Here is a 16,485-nt window from a genome sequence, read left to right as displayed (position 1 = left end):
CACTGCGACTTTGCTGTGGAGAATTCTGAAAGTCTGTCTTGGCCCTCAGCTCCTTGGTTTTTGTTGCTTGAGGTGAGACCTTCCCTGCTATACAGAGCTGGGCCAGGGCAGGCAGTGTCCTCCAGGCATCTGGTCCAGTGGCAGTGGGAAATGTGCACGCAAGTGTCCCTTCCACTATAAACCAGCTATGATACTTCTGGCGAGTCACACTCTTCAACCCTCGGGTTTCTGACCTACAAAATAGAGACCACGATTCTCGCTGCTGTTTGACCTTCAGGGGACTGGTGATGGAAACTACTGACGGCAAAAATGTGTGCCGATATACTTTGTACGTTAAGAAGGCCACAACTTCTACAGCAGAAAGGACAACCGGTTTTTCACCTTCTACTCTGGCTGCCCGGTATCTCAAGAACTTGGGATATTTCTTGAATCCTTACAAGTTGCCAGGTACCAAAGCCAACTGGTCACAGACTTGGCCATGCAAGCCACCTCCCCTCTTTCAGACTCAGTTTCCAAATCTCCATCACAGAGTTACTGATAACAACTTGTATTGTTGGATTCCTTTAGGAGTAAGACGAGCATTGAGCCAAATGGCAGGCTCTGAGGTAGAACTCTACACACAATCCTGGACAGATGAATGAGTATGAAATGTGACAGCGTCTCACACAGCAGGGCCCAGGGCAGACATTCAAGCACTGTTGTTAAATGAACGAATGAATGAGTAAGTCAATGGTGGTGTGGGTGGCATATGATACTAGGTTGAACCCTATGAAGTTGCCATTTTTGTACTCATACCCTGCCAAATACGACAATTTTATATGGTCTCATCTGGCAGAGGAGCAAAAAACGTTTGTTGAATGAATGGGTGAGTGACTGAGCAGATAAGGGGGTTTGAAAAGGAAGAGCTTGTTGCAGGATCACGGGCACACAGTTGCCTCCTTAATGGTGAAGGGATGAATGGATGGGGGGCTGTGGGTAAATGGGACTGTGCCAGGCTGGGGCAGGGCTAAGGAGATGCTTGTGGGTTCTGAGTTTGACGAGCACCATCATCTGGCCCTCAGATCTCGTGGATCCTGGGCTCCCTGAGGACCAGCCTTCACCGGTTTTGAGGCAGAGTCCACGCTGGGTAGTGAGGGCTGAACCCCAACGGTCTCCTATTACGGTACTGTTTTGGGGACTGACCGAAAAATTGTATGCGGCAAAAGTGTCACAGTGGCCCCCCAGGGTGGAATCGATCAGGAGGCAGTCAATGCCGTAGGCCACACCCAGGTCAAACAAGAGTTCTCGCTGCACAATTCGGCATGTTTGGTCGTTCAGGAAAAGCTCGCCCTGAGAAGGGGGAAGGGAGATGGAGAGAGAGAGAGAACAGTCAACGATCCTTCTCAGACTTCTCTTCTTCCTAAGGCCATATAAAGTGGCCAGCACCTGCAAGACTCAGAAAGCACTAAATATATATATATATATATATTTTCTTATAGATGTAAGATACATGTGGCAAACAGCCAGCGCCTATTATGTGCAGAGTAATGCTGCATGTGGAGCCCGTGCTAATTCCTTGAATCCTCACAAGATCCTAGAGGAATGATTACTAAGATCCCTGCTTCCAGATGAGAAAACCGACACAGGGGAGGTTCAATACCTTGCCCCAGGTCAGGCAGCCAGGAGTGGCAGTGTGGGCATGCCCACAAGCCATCAGCCTCTGAGCCCCAGCCGTGGCCTCCACCAAAGTAGAAACAGGGGCAGCGAGGGGGACGGGCTGGAGCAGCCACGACCTGTCTGTGGTTCAGGATCCACTTTGGTAACGTGGCCACTTCGTGTGCAGTAGTGCGTTTTTTGTTGTTGTTATTGTTGTTTGTTTGTTTACTTAGTGCTAGCTTCTAGCAAAATGTGGCCATGACCTTTTTTTTTTTTGAGGATATACAAGTGATGGGCCGTAAGTCTATAATGATGACAATAACTTCTTTTCACATGTACTAGGCATTGTCTAAATCGTGCTTTAGAGACATTATTTCACTTTGCTTGCAACAATTCTAGAGCTTTCTTCCTTAGGGTTCACCCAGCTAGTAAATCATTGACTACATCTCCTCCCACTCCCAGAGGAAGCATAATGCTTTTAGAAAATTCTGTGGGGGAAAAAAAAAAGATAAATCTCAGCATCTATTGATGGGATGGACACGGTGTGATTCAGTGGCGAGAGCACTGGAAAACTGGTTAAATCCTCCACTTCTGCTTATGTGCTGTGTGACTGTGAGTGAGTTACTGAACTTCTCTGAGGTTTAATTGTTGCAACCAGGTCAATAGGATTAATGATGCTATTGCATAGGGTTGTTAGAAAGCTCAAACTAAATAATACATTGCCAAGTGCTCTGAAAGCTATATTAGCACCCGGAATGAGCAGTAGACATTCTTACTATAGTTCTTTGATAGGTGTCCTGTTTGATCTATGGAAATAGTACAGCCAATCTCAAGAGTGTTAAGTACGTTGGAACAATGTTCTAGAAGTCAGAATGTAAAGGTGCTAACATTTCTCACATTCACTTTATAAAATCAATGCAATTCCACTGCAAACACCAAAGGGATTCTGGCTGGTCATAAGATAGAAACAGAATGTCGTATGGCACTTCTAAGAAGGTTCCTTGAAGGGAAAAAACTCAGCTGAGAACTGCATCCCTTTCGTCCTTCCTCCTGGCCCTGGTGGTGGGAGCTCCGTGCTCCAGCAGCCGTGTTGAACCTGGAGGTGGTTCTGAGGCTGGAAACGTGCTGCAGCGCAGGCAAACAGAAGGCGCTCCCCCAATGAGCCATCATCCTAGCTCTGGCTTGGCTGCCTCCTGATTTCTTTTAAAAAGACACAAACTGTTATATATTTAAGCTGCTGTCATTTTGGGTCATCTATGGATACAGGATGTGGCTACTATTGTCCCATCAGACCCATTCATTATATGGAATTTCAGGGAGGCAATGTGGTTTAGGAACTAGCCGGGGAAGGTGACAGTTGCGAACTTTCTCTCTGTGGGCTGATCTTGGTAGACATAGCCCAGAGCTGGCTCTGAATGCCAACAGGGGCTGGCAGTGAGGCTGCAGTGGGGCTGGGAAGGAAGGGAAAGAATGACCGGATCTTTCTTGCTTCAGCGGAGGGTCTCACACTGCAAAATAAATGCTCTGAAAAAAACCAAAAAACCAAAAACCAAAAAACAAAAAAACCCAAAAACCAGAGCTGCTCTCAGCAAGTGTAAGCGGGGGGCTCCCTAACCTCTGCTACCCGGGCTTGTGCTGGGCCAGGATTTCTGAGGTTCTTCCCATCGAAATACTCACTCTCAACTATACCCCTGAAGGCAGAGAAAAGGGCTCGCTGTCAACTGAGGAAAAAATGACTATTCCCTTGAGGGGACGGGGGTTGGGGAGTGTTGCGGGTACTCACGATGTCACCGCCAGCTCCACATGTCACACGCAGCTCTGAGCCTTGCAGGGTCTTCCAGGCAGTGGCCCTGGGGAGACCCACTGCTAAAATCTGTAGGAGCGATGGTGCCGTGTTAATATGCCAAATTTAGGCCACAGAAGAGCCCAAAGGAGCTTTGCCAACAGACCAAATACAGACATAAGTTTTTCCAGTTTAAAATGACGGCAGACGTAATCAAAAGGAAGACTCATCACGGGCTCTAGAGAAAGCTGGAAATTATTTCTGTAGGGCAAGTCTCCTCCAGCGGGGCTAGTTTCAGTCACCCCTCCGTGCCTCCTCTAAGCTGGGGAGTCCATGGCAGAGGCTGTGTTGGTGTATGAAGCTAATGACGGGATCAGTGGGTCGGGGAAATGGCACAGGGCATGGTTATGGGTTGAACTGTGAGCCCTGAAAAACTTTATTGACATCCTGACCCCCATTACCTCAGAATGTGACTTTACTTGGAAATAAGGTCATTGCAGATGTAATTAGTTAAGATGAGGTCACACTGGAGTAGGTGGGCCCTTGGTCCAAAATGACTGGTGTCCTTATAAGAAGAAAAGGGAAGAGGAGAATGACATGTGGAGACAGAAATACACAGGGAGAGGACAGCCATGTGACAAGAGAGGCAGGGACTGGAGGGATGCAAGGATTTCCAGCAACCGCCAGAAGCTAGGAGAGAAACATGGAACACATTCTCCATCCAAGCCTCCAGAAGGAACAACCTTGTCAGCACCTTGACGTCAGACTTCCCAGCCTCCAGAGCTCTGAGGGCATACGCTTCTGTTGTTTCAAGCCACCCAGTTCGTGGTTATTTTTTATGTAGCCCTAAGACACTAACACAGGTCCTATGAATTAGCCAAAGTTAGGACACTTGGCCTTCTGTTGATTAGACAGACTCACTCCTGGAGAGAGACGTGGGTCCTAGTTGAGGACACAGAATGACAGGGTTTCAGCAAGAGCCGCCATGTGCCTACAAAATCTTGCTTCCTTGATCATGGTAGATTCTTCAGGAGTGAACGGCTGATTGCACCTGGCTCAATCAGCCCTTGGCCTAGAAATTTTGGAACTGGGGGAGAATGACTCCGCCTGAACAAACTTGGGAGCTGTTGCCAATAGCTACTTGGCCGTGTGACCTGGGGCAGAAGAAACCCGATGTGCAGTGCAGAAGAAGAATGATGGTAGGTTGGGGAAACAGGGCAGGCCTGGCACACTGTGGGGGTCAAGTAACCACGGCCAGTCGGAGGAGGACAGAGTGGGGCAGGGGCGCTCAGGTCTTCTTTGCACTGAGGAGGTGAAGACACACTGACCATTCCTGGAATGGACCCCATCTGTATGCACACGAAATACCTTGGACTCTCGGATCACATGGAACTTCAAATACTCCATCAGCTTGTCCTTGTTTTCTTGGTTGAACAGGAAATCCTGTTGTTCGGGGGGTAGAGCTTGCAAGGCTTGGTCGCTGGGCCAGAAGAGAGTGATCGGAGTATGGACGGGGTCAGTGATGACACCCAGCAAGCCCACATCCTGAAACACAGGGAGTAGGATGTGTGCACAGCAGAGCCCAGCCACGGGGTGAGGCAGAGCGTCTTTCTGAGGCCCAAAGCCATTTGGGGGGTTCCCTTCGTGCCTGCCCCAGGGGCTTGTTGAGACTCCAGCTGGTTCAGGGGTGACAGCCTGAAACTAGAGGCCCAGCACATCTCAACCATTCTGACCCCCATTTTCTTGGATTGCAAAACAGACAAATTCTGGACTTTTGTGAGTAGAAAAAGAAGCTTTAACAAACACTTTTTTTTTGTCTACTACTCCCCCCAAATTGTAATTTCTGGAAGACCCACTTAGCATTTTCCTCTTATTTCACTTAAAAAAGTGAAACTTATATAATACTGAGATGGTCCTATGTATTTATAAGATTTCTAGCTCACATGGACTCAAAAAAGGAAATTGTTGGATGAATGGAGAGGAGTCATTTCGAGAGCCTTCCATGAGCTGGGTGCATCATAGACATTAGCCCTGTGATTTTTCCAACAGCCCTATGAAGTAGGCTTTAGTGTTCCCTTCTACTGAGCTCCAGAGAGGTTTGCTAACTTGCTATCAAAGCCTGTGTTCAGCCAGATGAGCTGCTTAGGTTTGGGGGTGACCAGAGGGTTTTGGAGCTGGGTGATCCAGCAAAGATACTTGCCCCTAATCTCCCTGGTGAGTCTCATTTTGAGCACCTTGAAATCTCCATTTCTGAAGAGCTCCCCCGAGAGTGAGCCCCAGACCATTTTGGAAATCGCTGGTCTGTGCAGAGGTTTATAGACTGTGCCACAGAGGTGGGGTATGGAGTGGGGGACTGGGCACTCAGAGCCCTCCTGAGACTTCTCAGGGTAGGTGGAGGAGTGGAGACCTTGGAGGACCCTGCCCCTCCGTGATTCTCCACTGAAATCTTTATTTGAACAAGAAGTTTCTCTATTCAATTTGTGGGGAAAGTGTCTGAAGTCGGAAAGATATAGTTTTAAATACAATTTCTACCTATGCCTCAGGCGTAGATTTTCCAGATCTGCACCTCGGCTTGCCCATCTCTATAATGGAGGTGATAATTCCAGATGGGAAGCACCTCGTTCAGGGACCGGCACAGCCTAATTCCTTCCCTTGCTCCGACCTCAAATACTTCAGTTTCTAATTCGGCCAATGTGCACTGTATAGCCAAAGAAAACCTATGCTGTTTGGGGAATGGAGTGGTCTGCCATGCCTTCGCGCTGCAGAAAATCAGGACTTCCCTACACAGATCCCACAACAGCTGGCTAGCGCCCCAGATAAAACACCAAATGACAAAACAACACAGCAACAACAAAAAAGCCCCAAACAAAGGAAAACCAAAAAACACTCCGAAAAACCAAACTCCTATGGCAGGTTATCCCCTGGGGCTTTACCTGTAGCAGGCTGCTGAATTTGGTGTAGCCATGGTTTACTGCCACTGTCGTGAGATTTTGCTGCAAAGATAGTAAGAAGTGGAATGACACATTCCTTCATACGGCTCACAAAGCACTTCCACAAAAGCTCAACCGACTGGAATGAGGGTGAGATGACGCGCCAGGTGCGGGGGATCGACTCAGCAGCACCCACTCCAGCTCCCGTGTACCCGGGCCTTTCTGCGTGATGGAGGCTGGGGGGCTATGTGCTGCCTTTTCCCAGACTGCCTTGCAGCCACAGCCTCATAGGCGACGGGGCACCCAGGAAGCACAGGGGTTTTCATCAGACGTATGGGTGGAAGGAAACAACGTGAGGTGGGTGTGACTGCTAGGAGGGGGGACCGTGACTGGCACAGTGGCGGAGGCATCCGGTGTTTAGACCTGCGTGTTGCAGATGCTGAGGCCGGAGACAGGTCCGGACAGCCCCGTGGTGAAGTCAGGGGTCATCCCTTCACAGGTCCTCCCTACACAGGTCTCCCTGTGTAGCACCTGGCTCTCTGGCTTTCTTAGAGATTCAGTGATGAACTTAATATCTTAAGAATCCCCTTTTTGTTTAAGTTAGGCATAGTGGGTTCTGTTGTCTGCAATGAAAAACCCTGGCCAATACTAAAATAACAATCAAATTCAAAATTGTCTTTTCTTTCAATTGAAAAGGAGTTTTACTCGAGGTTTGTTTTGAGTGATATTTATTTATCTACCATCTATCTATCTTTCTTTTCTTTTTTTCTTTTTTAAAGATTTTATTTATTTATTTGACAGAGACAGCCAGCGAGAGAGGGAACACAAGCAGGGGGAGTGGGAGAGGAAGAAGCAGTCTCCTAGCCAAGAAGCCTGATGCGGGGCTCGATCCCAGAATGCTGGGATCACGCCCTGAGCCGAAGGCAGACGCTTAACGACTGAGCCACCCAGGCGCCCCTCTTTTATTTTTTTCAAGATTTATTTATTTATCTTAGAGAGAGTGCATGTGAGCAGGTCGAGGGGCAGAGGGGGAGAGAGAGAGGGAATCCTCAAGCAGAGGCACCGCTGAGCGTGGAGCCCAATGCAGGGCTTGATCTCACGACCCGGGGATCGTGACCTGAGCCAAAATCAAGAGTCGGACGTTGAACTGACCGAGCCACCCAGGTGCCCCATATCTATTTATCTTTCTACCTATCATCAGTCTCATCCATCTGTGTAATTCTCCATCTTCCAGTCCTTGTGGAAACTAAAGAAAATCTTATAGAATCCATTTATCTATTTAAATTAGACTTTTACCTATTTACTTCTTACCAGAATAATATTCACGAGGCTTTTAATAGTAGCTTGAGACTGAAGGAGCAAAATTAAAATGTCTCAGAATGATGCCTCAAAATCAGAATTGTGGGCCGCCTGGGTGGCTCAGTCGGTTACGCATCTGCCTTGGGCTCAGGTCATGATCCCAGGATCCTGGGATAGAGCCCCCTCTCAGGCTTCCTGCTCAGCGGGGAGCCTGCTTCTCCCTCTCCCTCTGCCTCCCCCTCTGCTTGTGCTCTCTCTCTCTCTCTGGGTGTCAAATAAATAAGTAAATAAATAAATAAATCTTTAAAAAAATCAGAATTGTGATAATAAATTATGAGTCTTATGAGTCACTCTGTGCCGAGAGTATGACAATGAATTCACCCACCAGAATCCTTCCAGAGGCATCTCTGGGAGTGATAAGCAAGTTTTGGGGAGACAGCAATTTGTCTATGATGTGGATGATTCCATTGGTATGGATGATATCACTGGATATGATCTTAGCCTTATTATTTATATACACTGTGTCCTAAAATAAACCAAAAAAAAAAAAAAAAGAAATGAGCACAGAGAGAAACAGACACAAAATTACTTCTTTCAGAATGCTTTTACCAACATGCTAACTCATCATGAAAGTGAATGTTTAAGTAGAGCCTTGAGCCCATTTATTTACTATGATTATAAAAAGAAAAGTGAGACAAGCCTGTAATCTCACCTGGAGAAGTTAATTACAGATCACCAACCACAATGGTCATTTCACTGTGATTCTCAAATATGAAATAACAAGCTGCTCGAGATTGGCGCCTTTCTCACATGTATTCTCTACACCACCTTCTGCCCCCACCACACACTTGCTTCCCTTGGCAATGGATTCTACAGCTGCTACTTGTTTCTCTGATGTGGGGAGCGAGGGGACCAGGATGGCCAAGTCGCTGTGGTCTAAAGTTTTCTTCCCTGGCTGGCTCCTGATCAGAAGCAGTTCTGATGACCGCTTAAAGCAGGTTGCCTTTGAGTTTCAGTTCCAGCTCAAATATTTACTTGCTGTGTGACCTTGGACAAGTTACTTCTCTGAGCTCAGTTTCCCAATTTGTAAATTGGAGAAAAGAATAGTATCTACATCACAGGATTCTTTTGAGGATTAAATAAGTCAGTATACATCCAATACTTAAAATACTACCTGGCACAAAGGAATCACTCAACATGCGTTAGTTGTTGTTATTACTATTATCTCTGGTATTACTCTAAAGAAGAGAAGAGAGAGGGCTTAAGAAAGATGGGCATCCTCTGATGCCCACGTGGTGGGTGGTCTCTCTTACCTGAGAGACGGAGATGAAGATTTTCTCCCCCTGGAGAGTAGTAGCATTTGGGATCAATTTCAGGTTTTCTAGAAGAAGCTGGTGGCAGGCGATCACATGGTAGCGAAGAACCTGGGGCATGAAACCCTTTTTGTCCCAGTCTTTAATCTGTAATAGAAGATGGGAGGGTTCCAGCCAGAGCCAGGAGCCTTTGGTCTCCCCTCCCCGATGCCCTCGCTGGGTCCTCCCTCCCCACCGGACTGGGAAGGAGGCAGTCAGGGCTGGCTGGTGGTCAGGGTTACAGCGTACAGGCTGTTCAGGCAGGAGGGAGAAAGTGGTCCTCGTTTCTTTCCTCCTTCCAACGTAGATTCTCAGCTTGGAAGGGAGCTAAGAGTTTCCCCTGGCCCAGCATTTCACAACACATGCAGCGGGGACCCTAAGTCCTGTGAGATGCTACTTGCAAAAAGACTTTTCTTGTGAAAAATGCTGGGAATGCTGCATGGCACCTGCCCCCCTTGGAGAGGTACCTGGGCCAGATCTAAACCTTAAGTATGGAAAAGATCATGATACTTTCCCATTTATAAATCGAAACACAAACAATATTAACCATTAATAAAAAGTATAAAACGTAATAAAAGGCCCATAAAGTTCTCTTTTTTTCATGATATCTCTTTTGATGCTTTTGAGAGAAAAACTATCAAATGTCAACACCTTTCAAAAAGTATTTTTGTATCTCTGCCTTACTGGTATCTAAAATATATGCATAGGGGTGCCTGGATGGCTCAGTCGTTGAGCGTCTGCCTTTGGCCCAGGGTGTGATCCCAGAGTCCTGGGATCGAGTCCCGCATCGGGCTCCTCTGCTGGGAGCCTGTTTCTTCCTCTCTCACTCCCCCTTCTTGTGTTCCCTCTCTCACTGGCTGTCTCTCTCTCTGTCAAATAAATAAATAAAATCTTAAAAAAATAAAATAAAATATATGCATAGAGAGGCAGTGTGCATAGTGAAGAACGCAGGCTCTGGAGTCAAGTTTGAGTCCTTGCTCCACTACTTGCTAGTCATATGGCCTTGGGAAAGTTACTTCTGCCAATGTCCTGGACTGTAAAATGGGGATAATAGCACCCAACTGATAGGGTTGTTGTGAATGCTAAATGAATTAATCTAGGCCAGGTACTAGAAACAGTGTCTGGCACACTCAATAAATGTTTATTACAGTTTTATATGTTAATAGGTAATCCAGCATGAAGAGTCCCAGTGAATGTTAGAACAGTAAAGGCTCTGATAAGGTCTGCAAGAAAAAAGATTTAAATTCCTTTAACCCAGCATCCATCCTTCCTTCCTTCCTTCCTTCTTCCTTCCTCTCTCTCTCTCTCTCTCTCCCTTTCTTTCTTCTTTCTTTTTGTCTATGGAAGGTTTGGATCATTTAAGAATTGTTGATCTTTTCCAACCTCCTACCCTATTCAGGAATATTTTTTTTAGCGGGCCTCTGGCCGTTACACCGCAAATCCACTTAAATCCTTCCCCTTTATAGGGGTCTCTATGCTGAAAGGCAGCCCGTCCCATTGCTGATCAGCACTAGCTCTTCCTAAATCTCCTGCCCAGAAATGTCCCCAGCATTGGGTCCAGGATGACACCTAAAGACTGGGTTCAAGTCCCAAATGTCTTCTGCTTGTCTAGAGCTTCGTGCTTACCTGAGGTTCCTCATCAAAGGCTGCAGATAAAGGTGCAAAGACAGTGAAGGGGCCTGGACCACTCAGGTCTCGCACAGAATGCTCCTGTGGGAAGGAAGGCGGGGCCACATGTCACCTATTTAACATAAATACGGGGGGGGGGTTCAAACAAAGAGCAGAGAGAGTCGATAGTGGCAGAGAGGAGGGAAAACCAAATTGGGTGATTTGTGTTTTATTTTGTCTCAGATTCAAAGTCATTCTGATTCTTTTTAAAAAAATTATATATATATATGTATTTTTTTTTAAGAGAGAAAGAGCCTATGAGTGGGGGAGGGGAAGGACAGAGTGAAAGGGAGAGAGAATCTCAGGCAGATGCCCCATGGAGGGCAGAGCCTGATGTGGGGCTCGATCTCACAGCCCTGAGACCTGGGCTGAAATCAAGAGTTGGATGCTTAACTGACCGAGCCACCCAGGCACCCCAAATCCATTCATATTCTTTGTCATTGAAATAATGTTTTTTTGTATACGGTTATAAAAATAACACATGCTTATTGTATTAAAGACTTGAAAATATAGCATAAAGAAGGAAATAACCACCCATAATCCCACTGCCTGGAAGTCACCTGTTACTTTTAGGTATTCTTTCCCAGTGTCTTTCTACATACAAATATTTTACAAAATTGGGATAATAATACAAATGTAAATAATAAGATGAATGACTTAGCGGTTCTAATTGTTTTCTTGCTGATGCTAAGGTCCTATGGTTACTTATATTTACGGGTTTTACTATTTTCTTCATTTACATTTTTATCTTTTATTTTTCAATATGTCTGGCACTTATGCTGATGTTTGATGTGCACAGAGCTCTAACTTCATATTTTCCCCCAAAGGGTTCACCGATCGCCCCAGTAATGCTTCCTTCCTCCACCGGTGGTAGTTTTTGCACACACTGCATTCTTGTGTATTGAATGGGCCAGGGCAGCGTTGCTTCCACTCCTGCTGCCCACCCGAGGCCTGAGCAGTCCACAAAGGACCAACAGGGACCCTATTTCAGAAATCCACGTCCCCAGACTTTCTTCTCCCTTCACCAGCTCCAGAGGCTACAGTTTCCCCGGATCTGGCTGGAGACCCACGTCCTACAGCTATAGACAGACACACATGTTCTTACCAGCAACTGGAAGAAGTACTGGGATGTTTTTGGGTTCCTGGGAAGCTCCTGGAAACAAAGACAAGGAAGGGCCACTTCATGTCTGGGATTATGTGCAAGAACCATCCAGGGTTGTCACAGGACAATTTCTCTAAGGTCGAGAGTCTCTCCTATACTTTCAACTGGAAATCTGCCCTGATGGGCCTTTTTCCATCCCATCTACAGGCTTCCATTGATGTTCAGAACAACTACGGGGACATGCTGGGAATTCCAAAACCTTTCTGGAGTCACCGTCTGATTTATCAAAGAAAGGTCCAGCCATTTCCAGAAGCAGCTAAGCTTTAGGAGCATTTTTAAAAGTTCAAATATTTAAAAAAAAATCAGTTATGGGTTTATGGCAGATTTCGTTTCTTCCTCAGCAAGAATATTTGATTAGCCAGAATGCTCTAGTCCCTCTTTAAACCAAATAACAGGACATTCGCTTTATAAAGGGGTAGACATCTACAAGTGTTATGCTGCCTTGTCTGCTATGCCCAGTAGAGATGCTCGTGTGCCTGCCCTCACCCATGCGTTCCAACAGCAACCCACAGCATGGTGCCTTGGAGTTACTATGTGCTCTGTGCCTGTCACATACATTATTTCTGATAACAACCTGATGGGCTTAGTATTTTTTTTAATGGATTAGAAAGCTGATGCCTAGAGAGGTGATGTTATTGCCCAATGCCACATTTCTAATTGGCAGTGTCGAATTCAAACCCAGTGCTTCTGACTCTAGAACCGTTGATCTGAGAATTCCCACAAGTAGATAAAATCCCTTCTCACTGCCAATTTATATACGAACCGTCTTTCCCATTTTTGTAGAGTTTTACCAGTTACAAAACTCTTGCACCTCCCTTGGGTAACCTGGATTCTTAGCGCAGGGAGGGATATAGGGCTTACTTTATGGGAACATGCTTTTCCCTACCTGGTAGATGTTGCCACGGCAGGTAAACCCATCCCCAGTGTATTCGGCTTTGCAAGTACACGTCCTTTCTTCTGGCCCAGTGTGATTGCAGATGGCAAATTCACTACAGCCGCCATTTTTCTGGAAAAATTTCCAAGGGGTGAGGGATACGGATAGGGGTCAGACCAGTTTGCCAGCTCTGTCAATATTCTCCAAGCAATTCTGCACTGAAATTTAGGTTTTTACTCACTCTCTAACTGACGTGTTTGCATGATTTGCCCCTTTTCTGAACTTGCCTTTCAACTCCCTAGGGTTGTAAGGGCCATTTATTCACCCAGCCTTGCATCCCAAGACGCTTGGGTCCAACCGAGCAGATCTCCAGCCCTATACAGACAAACCCAGAGGCACTAAATAGAAAATTTCTGGGCACCTGGGGTTGGCCAGAAAGACCAATCTTGTCTGACAATTCCCAGCTTTAGGCTTAAGCTCTGATCTCATAATAGCCAAGGTAACAGTCGTTGGCTAGAAGGCAGTGGGTATAAAACAGAACACACTGGCCTTGTCCACAAAGAGCTTAAAAACTGGGGAAGATGGGACAGAGACCGAAAATAGAAACAAAGCAGAGTACAGCTCAAAGCTGACATCCATAGGAACACCAGGAAGGACTCCGCAGCCCAAGCCAAGTTAAAGTGAGCTCAGGAGAAAGAACCCCGATGGGGCTGACAAAGAAGGAAATCAACCGACTTAAGGCCGGCTGTAAACTCTTCCTTTCCTCTAACTGTTGTTCCCAAAGTCTTTGTGGAGCATGATATTTGGGCCGGAGGGCGGTGGGGGGCACTTAGTGTCCCAGATTCCTGCCTCAAGCTGACACAGCTCCGTGAGCTCTCCAAGAAAGCTGCCTTCTGAAGGACCCTTCACCATCTCCTGGGGGCCCTGGATCTTCCAGCTAGGTACCTGGATTTTACTGTCCCATTGCCAGCCTGCTGTAAGACCACCAAGACCAATCCCCCCTTGTGCCACTTTGCTTTTGATCTCAGTCAACAGCAAGGTCTAGGCTCTCAAGGTTCCCTCCTACCTCATGGACGTTCCCCTCCACGCTGCTCTAGACATCGTGATCTGACCCCACACCCACCCCTTTCTGCCCTTACAAACCCTTTCTGGTGACTTCTGAAACACACAGCCATTAACGAATGCTTGACAGTCTACACCCGTTTTCAGAAAACTCTCTTCACCTCTTGCTGAAGAGGTTTCCCTGCACCCCTCAGGCAAAGCTCTTTTCTTCCCTTACTCCACACTTCATGGTCTCGGGGTGCGGGGGGGGGCTAGGACGGTGTCTTTCCTGCTGCACTTCCAAAGCCACTGCCAAAGCATTTCTACGCTCTCAGGCTTCACAGGCCCCAGCTCCCTGAGAACACATGGAGTCTACTGTCACCCCTTCTTTGTCCTAGCCATGGGGCTGGGATCACTGGCTTTCTCTCCACACCTGTTGCCACCCTCGGCGGCGTCAACATCCCTGTCAATGGGTCTCCACTGTACCTGCCCCCATTCTGCCTCCGCCACCCCCGCTGGACCACGCTTGACATTGTCCCGACATTAAAGTGGACCGCTCCTGAGAGCTCTGCTTCAACCCCTGCTCTCTCTGACCACCAGCTTTCATCATCGCAACCCACCTCTTCCGATGCTGCGACTCCAGCCTCCTTTGCCTCACAGGGGCTCCCCTCCTTTGAGCCAACTTCTTTCTCACCCACATTCCCGCCCACTCACTGGGCCCGGTCGCCCTGGCTCCTCGCTCGGTCCTGGCCAGCGGCCCACAGGAGGGCTCGAAAAACTGCGGCCTCTGGGCCCGGCCTGATGGACGGGCTTGGTGGTGTTGTCTGAACTCGCAACAAAGTAATCACACAAACACTGACATTGCCCCCCTCCTCCAGCACTTCTCTCTCCTTGGAGAAGACACGTCACACCTTCACTCCTCTCTGCAACTCTCAACCCCTGGCCCTCAGTCTCAGGGATGAGCTCGCCTCATATCTTACGGAGAAAATAGACACAAGAACCAGCCCATCTTCCTGTCCTCATGCTCACCGCCTGCCTGGGCCTGATCTCCAACTCTACTTTCCTTATTTAACAAATAAACCGACAACTGACTGACCAGTCGCTTACGCACCAAGTGTCCCTCTCCTCCCCCTCAGTGTAAACTCTTGAAGGGAAGAGACTTTGCCACTTGGTCAATGATGAGCTCCCAGTGCCTGAAATGCTGCCTGGTATCTAGGGAATGCCCATCGACCTAGATGTGTGTCATTCAGTGTGAGGTTCCCCACTGGATGTGAAGAAATTTGAGTGGCCTCTGTCCTCTGTCACAATTTATTTAGAATGGTCAGACAGAGACATTGTTAAGCTAATTCACAGTAAGGGCCATGAGGGACTCAGTAACTGACTGGCTGACTAACTAACTGACTGACTACCTACCTACCTGACTAACTGCCTGACTGACCAACTAACCAACTACCTGCCTACCTACCACCGCCCCTGCTCGTCCTGGAGGCTCAGCTGTGGGCTCTGGGTCCCTTTCTCCTCATCCACGCCTGTACTTCCTCCTGTAACAACCCGCCTCCCTCCCTCAGTTTCAGTGTCCTTCTCTCTAATCGGATTATCCTCATCTGCAGAAAAACATGCTTTAATTCTATTCATCCTGCAATAAAACAAACTTCCATTTTTCCTGAAAAGAATGCAGGGGGTGGTGACGGTCATGGGTGCAGTGGCCGCGAGTTAATGACTCTTGTACCGAGTCTTGGGCACATGTGGGTTCATTGCGCGAGTTGCCAAGACAAGGTGGCCATTACAAAACAGACAAACAGACAGACAGATGGAAAGGCTCACTGAAGAATTGCTGTGGAAATAAACCTGGCCATGGTTCTGGTCGTCATAGCTCCACATCCCAGCACTCTGCTTCCTGCTATCACTCCCTATGGGGACGTGTTCTCCTGAGGCATTTTTGCCAGATGAACACAGGGGCGGGAGGGCTGGAGCTTGGAGAGGAAGGGCTTTAATTACGTGGCGTCTGTGCTGTGCTCGTGGCCACAGCTGGAGGCTGGTGATATGAAGAAGGGAAGGAAGGTGCAGAGACTGGTCCTCCTCTGGGGCTCACTGCTTCGTGGGAGGAACAAGCACCACAGAAAGGGATCCAGGGTGCAGCCTTTGAGTAAGACAGACAAGGGTTCAAGTTCTGACGATGCTGTGTGCTCACTCTATACCCAAAACGTCTGCCCATGTCCTACATCCTGGTGTGTGTGAGTGTGACCTTGTTTAGAGAGTCTTTGCAGATGCCATTAAGGATCTAGAGAAGGGAGCATCGTAGATGAGGCAGGTGGTGTCCACAGGAGTCCTTACTAGAAGAGACACACCCCCACAGAGGTGAAGGCCATGAGAAGAAGAGGCAGAGAATGGAGTTTCTCCAACTACAACCGGAACATGAGGGAGAAATGAGCCTCACGGCCCAGAAGAAGCTCTGAAGGAGGCCTCCTCCTGGTGCCACCCGCCGGCAGGGGGTGTAGGAGTCGCTGCAGGCCTGGGCACCGAGGGCGTTGGCCGCAGAGCTGTACTCACCGTCAAGCAGGTGTTGATGAAGGAGCACACCTTCCCGTCTCCGGTGTATTTGGGCAAACAGTTACAGACTGCCTGTCGGAGGGGAGGGGGGTGGGTTATTTCACAGAGAGATTCCGCGGGCTCTCAGGCTCCAATTCTATAACGGTAACAGTAATGCCCCTAGAGTCTGCATTTGGTCTTGGTAAGCTCTT

At 47.8% G+C, this 16,485-nt stretch overlaps 1 protein-coding gene across 1 annotated transcript in view; it reads right to left on the bottom strand.

Annotated features, from left to right (window-relative positions):
- STAB2 (stabilin 2) overlaps window positions 1-16,485 on the bottom strand; it is a 132,800-nt gene that overhangs the window by 25,524 nt on the left and 90,791 nt on the right. Inside the window, exons 37-46 of the mRNA XM_034643676.1 lie at window positions 16,295-16,366; window positions 12,716-12,835; window positions 11,773-11,820; window positions 10,626-10,709; window positions 8,961-9,107; window positions 8,033-8,173; window positions 6,352-6,411; window positions 4,787-4,963; window positions 3,419-3,508; window positions 1,183-1,329 (exon numbers count right to left, since the gene is read on the bottom strand). Of these exons, the coding sequence (XP_034499567.1) occupies window positions 1,183-1,329; window positions 3,419-3,508; window positions 4,787-4,963; window positions 6,352-6,411; window positions 8,033-8,173; window positions 8,961-9,107; window positions 10,626-10,709; window positions 11,773-11,820; window positions 12,716-12,835; window positions 16,295-16,366 (1,086 nt within the window). The remainder of the gene's footprint in view (window positions 1-1,182; window positions 1,330-3,418; window positions 3,509-4,786; window positions 4,964-6,351; window positions 6,412-8,032; window positions 8,174-8,960; window positions 9,108-10,625; window positions 10,710-11,772; window positions 11,821-12,715; window positions 12,836-16,294; window positions 16,367-16,485) is intronic.

Source organism: Ailuropoda melanoleuca, chromosome 15 (assembly GCF_002007445.2).
Source record: "Ailuropoda melanoleuca isolate Jingjing chromosome 15, ASM200744v2, whole genome shotgun sequence".
In the NCBI taxonomy this organism is placed as follows: Eukaryota; Metazoa; Chordata; class Mammalia; order Carnivora; family Ursidae; genus Ailuropoda; species Ailuropoda melanoleuca.
The sequence above is the reverse complement of the archived record's forward strand: the minus strand, read 5'-3'. Positions and strand labels throughout refer to the sequence as shown.